Below are 3,601 nucleotides of genomic sequence, written 5' to 3' on the forward strand. Positions count from 1 at the left end.
TTTGAGACAGGGTCTGGCTCTGTCACCCAGGCTGGAGCACAGGGGGGCAATTAAAACCTCCGCCTCCTGGGCTGAAGCAATCCTCCCACCTTAGCCTCCCCAATAGCTGGGACTACAGGTGTGCGCCACCATACCCAGCTAATTTTTGTATTTTTTGGTAGAGATAGGGTTTCACCATGGTGCACAGGCTGGTTTCAAACTCCTGGACTCAAGTGATCTGCCCACCTTGGCTTCCCAAAGTGCTGGAATTACAGGCATGAGCCACCATGCCAGGCCTCTCTTCCCAGTCTATGGCTCCTACAGAGCATTCTGGGGGCCTGTCTGCCCAGTGGAGGAGGCTTCTGCTGGTGCTGTAGGGGGCACCTTGGGCATTGACTCAGGTGGGGGGCCACTCTCTTCTCGGAGATGACCCTGGTAGAGCCGGCGAAGGCGAGACAGTTCTCTCTCTGGTGGCTGTTTCCAGTTGTACCACGGGTACCAGGGCTCGCCTGAGATCAGGGTGGGGGCTGGCGGAGTAGCACTCACAGCCCCATGAGAGGTACTGAAGTCAAGGTCCCGGGGTTCAACCTGGGGGATGTGGTAACTGAGCAGACCTAAGGGATTAGAAAAGAAAAGAAAGTTAAGAGGGGAATGAGGAGGGTGGTTTAGATTAAGAAGTAAGAAAAAGGATTATAAAGGGAGGGAACAGTCAGAACCACTGGGTATATTTATGCATGTTGTATAATGCTAACAGGTAACTGGACCAGAGGGCAAGTGTGGGCTGACATACTGCCTGGGCTCTTGCTTACAAAGCTGTGCAATCCTGCACCAGGACTATGAAGTTGCATCTGCTCCAGCAGAGGGGTACACCTTTTATTAACTCATGCAACAGTACCATGTAGTCCAGGGCCAGACATTTATATAAAGATCTTTCTATAATCTTGCTGTGGCATTGAGACCAGCAGTTGTAAAATAGAAGGGAAAGGAATGGAAAAACAAAGAACAAGAAGACAGGGAAATGATAAAGTAAGAGACTTGGGAGAATGGACAGGGGACAATGGAATGTCGGAAGAGACTCAGGAGGAACATGCTGAGTGCTACCATCTTGAACAGGTGTGAGCATTTATATCCATCCTCCAGCCCTAAGTCCTCTTCCTTATACCTAACAAAACTGCCATGTGCCCCATCTCATGCTCACCAACATCCCTGGCTTTCTGGATGGCCTGGGTCAACCTCTTGTGCTGCCTCATGCAGACTCCTGTGGGGAGAAAAAGGATAACTTGTTCTTTAAGGCACAGTAATAACAGAACACAACTGCTTCCATATGGTGACAGAGGGCTATATTTGGAAGGCTTGGCTTTACCTAATGACCCCTTTCACCTGACCCCTCCATGGAACTCAGTTTCCCCATCTGCCCAATGGAAAGAATCTCCCCTATCTCTGGGAGAGCTGGGATAAATATTTAGGAGGGTCTAGCCACTATAGAGAAGCTATTTAATGGTAAAGCCTCCAAGACAGGGAGCAAAACACAATTTAAAGAGCAAGTATGGTTAATTAGAGGGTTGAGTTAAACAATCCACAGAGAAAGATTCAATAAAGGGAGAAGAGATTTTAGAGTTGGGGAAAGCAATCTGAGAAAGTAACAATAATAGTCCCTTCCGTCTTTAACAGCTTGACTCTAAGAAACTCTGACAAACTGAACACTGATTGTACTGCCACCCCCAATAATGGTGGTTTAAGGAGATTATTCTCTGCAAGGCCAGGTGCAGTGTCTTATGCCTATAATCCCATCATTTTGGGGAACTGAGGCAGGAGGATCACTTGAGGTCAGGAGTTCAAGACCAGACTGGCCAAAATGGTGAAAACTTGTCTCTACTAAAAACACACAAAAAATTAGCCAGGCACAGTGGTGCATGCCTATAATCCCAGCTACTCAGGAAGCTGAGGCAGGAAAATTGCTTGAACCCAGGAAGTGAAGGCTGCAGTTCTGTCTAGTGTCATATAGTAAATATTTTAAACTCTGCAGGTCCTGTGGTCTCTGTCTCAGCTACTCAACTCTGCCACTGTAGCCTGGGAGCAACCGTAGACAATAAAAAACAAATGAACATGGCAGTGGGCCAGATTTCTCTATGGCTATAGTTAGGGAATAGATATGCTGAATTGTTAAATTTATGATTCCAAGTTTGGAAATCTAATTGAATTGACAATGATATAAAATAACTTATGTGACAATTTGTGAAAATCTTTTGTAAAAGTAAAAAGACCCTATAGAAAGGAATTAATCACCATTCATCATTTAAGAAATAAATTTAGATAGTCTGCTTACAGAAGTACTTGTCTTTTTTTTTTAAATGGAGTTTCACTCTTGTTACCCAGGCTAGAGTGCAATGGCAAGACCTTGGCTCACTGCAACCTCCGCTTCCTGGGTTCAAGTGATTCTCCTGCCTCAGCCTCGTGAGTAGCTGGGATTACAGGCATGTGCTACCACACCTGGCTAATTTTGTATTTTTAGTAGAGATGGGGAGGAAGAACATTTCTCTTCTGACATTCCATTGTCCCCTGTCCCTTCTCCATGTTGGTCAGGCTGGTCTCGAACTCCCAACCTCAGGTGATCCACCCACTTTGGCCTCCCAAAGTGCTAGGATTATAGGCATGTGCCTCCACACCCAGCTGTACTTGTCTTTTTCTTTTGTCCACACTTAATTGCTTTAGCCCCCACTAAGCCAAGATTTCTAAAAGGTTCAGCCAGACCTTTTAGGCTATAAGTAAGAGCCATTGAACAAATACCTATTGACCAATTGCATAAATAAGGCATGCCGCAAGGAAAAGCACCCTGATGGTGCAGGGATGATGGGCTAACCTGTGTATGGAGCATGGAAGATGATACCCGTATGGGCGCAGACAAACTGTTCCAAGAGCTTCACGTTCTGTGGGGGAGAGTGGTAGAGAAAAACATGAGGAAAGAGGCAGGGAGAGCAGAAAAACCTTTGGACACTGAAAGCACAAAATCCCTACACACCCACATGGACAACCTTCACCCCTCCACAGCTCTCCAGATGCTATCTTCCTTCATGTCTCAGTTTGGCTTCATCAATTCACTGAATCCATCCTTGAACATCCCATATTCTGTCACTGTGCTTCCAAGAAGTTTCTTATGCAGAGGTTAAGTTCTTTTCTTTTTTTTTTTTTTTTTTTTTTGGAGTCTTGCTCTGTCACCACACTGGAGTGCAGTGGCACAATGTTGGCCAATTGCAACCTCTGCCTCCCGGGTTCAAGCAATTCTCTGCCTCAGACTCCTGAGTAGCTGGGATTACAAGCGCCCGCCACCATGCCCAGCTAATTTTTTGTATTTTTAGTAGAGAGGATTTCACCATTTTAGCCAGGCTGTTCTTGAACTCCTGACCTCGTGCTCCACCCGCCTCAGCCTCCCAAAGTGTTGGGATTACAGGCATGAGCGACTGTGCCCGGCCTGCGGAGGTTAAGTTCTGAAGTCAGCCTTCAGGTGAAAAACTGGGGCTGGTCATTGGAAGTACCAGAAATCACCCAGAAAATGATATTGTAATGTGTGTGTATAAATAACTAATGCATCCAATAGCATGCTCAGTTTTTTTTTTTTTTTTTT

General features: G+C 45.9%; 1 protein-coding gene across 1 annotated transcript in view; it reads right to left on the reverse strand.

Annotated features, from left to right (window-relative positions):
• Positions 1-3,601, reverse strand: part of MRPS18B (mitochondrial ribosomal protein S18B) — a 7,373-nt gene continuing 3,772 nt past the window's right edge. Inside the window, exons 5-7 of the mRNA XM_017510495.1 lie at positions 2,840-2,906; positions 1,178-1,237; positions 1-593 (exon numbers count right to left, since the gene is read on the reverse strand). Of these exons, the coding sequence (XP_017365984.1) occupies positions 298-593; positions 1,178-1,237; positions 2,840-2,906 (423 nt within the window). The 3' untranslated portion in view covers positions 1-297. The remainder of the gene's footprint in view (positions 594-1,177; positions 1,238-2,839; positions 2,907-3,601) is intronic.

This window comes from Cebus imitator, unplaced genomic scaffold, assembly GCF_001604975.1.
Source record: "Cebus imitator isolate Cc_AM_T3 unplaced genomic scaffold, Cebus_imitator-1.0 Scaffold440, whole genome shotgun sequence".
Taxonomy (NCBI): Eukaryota; Metazoa; Chordata; class Mammalia; order Primates; family Cebidae; genus Cebus; species Cebus imitator.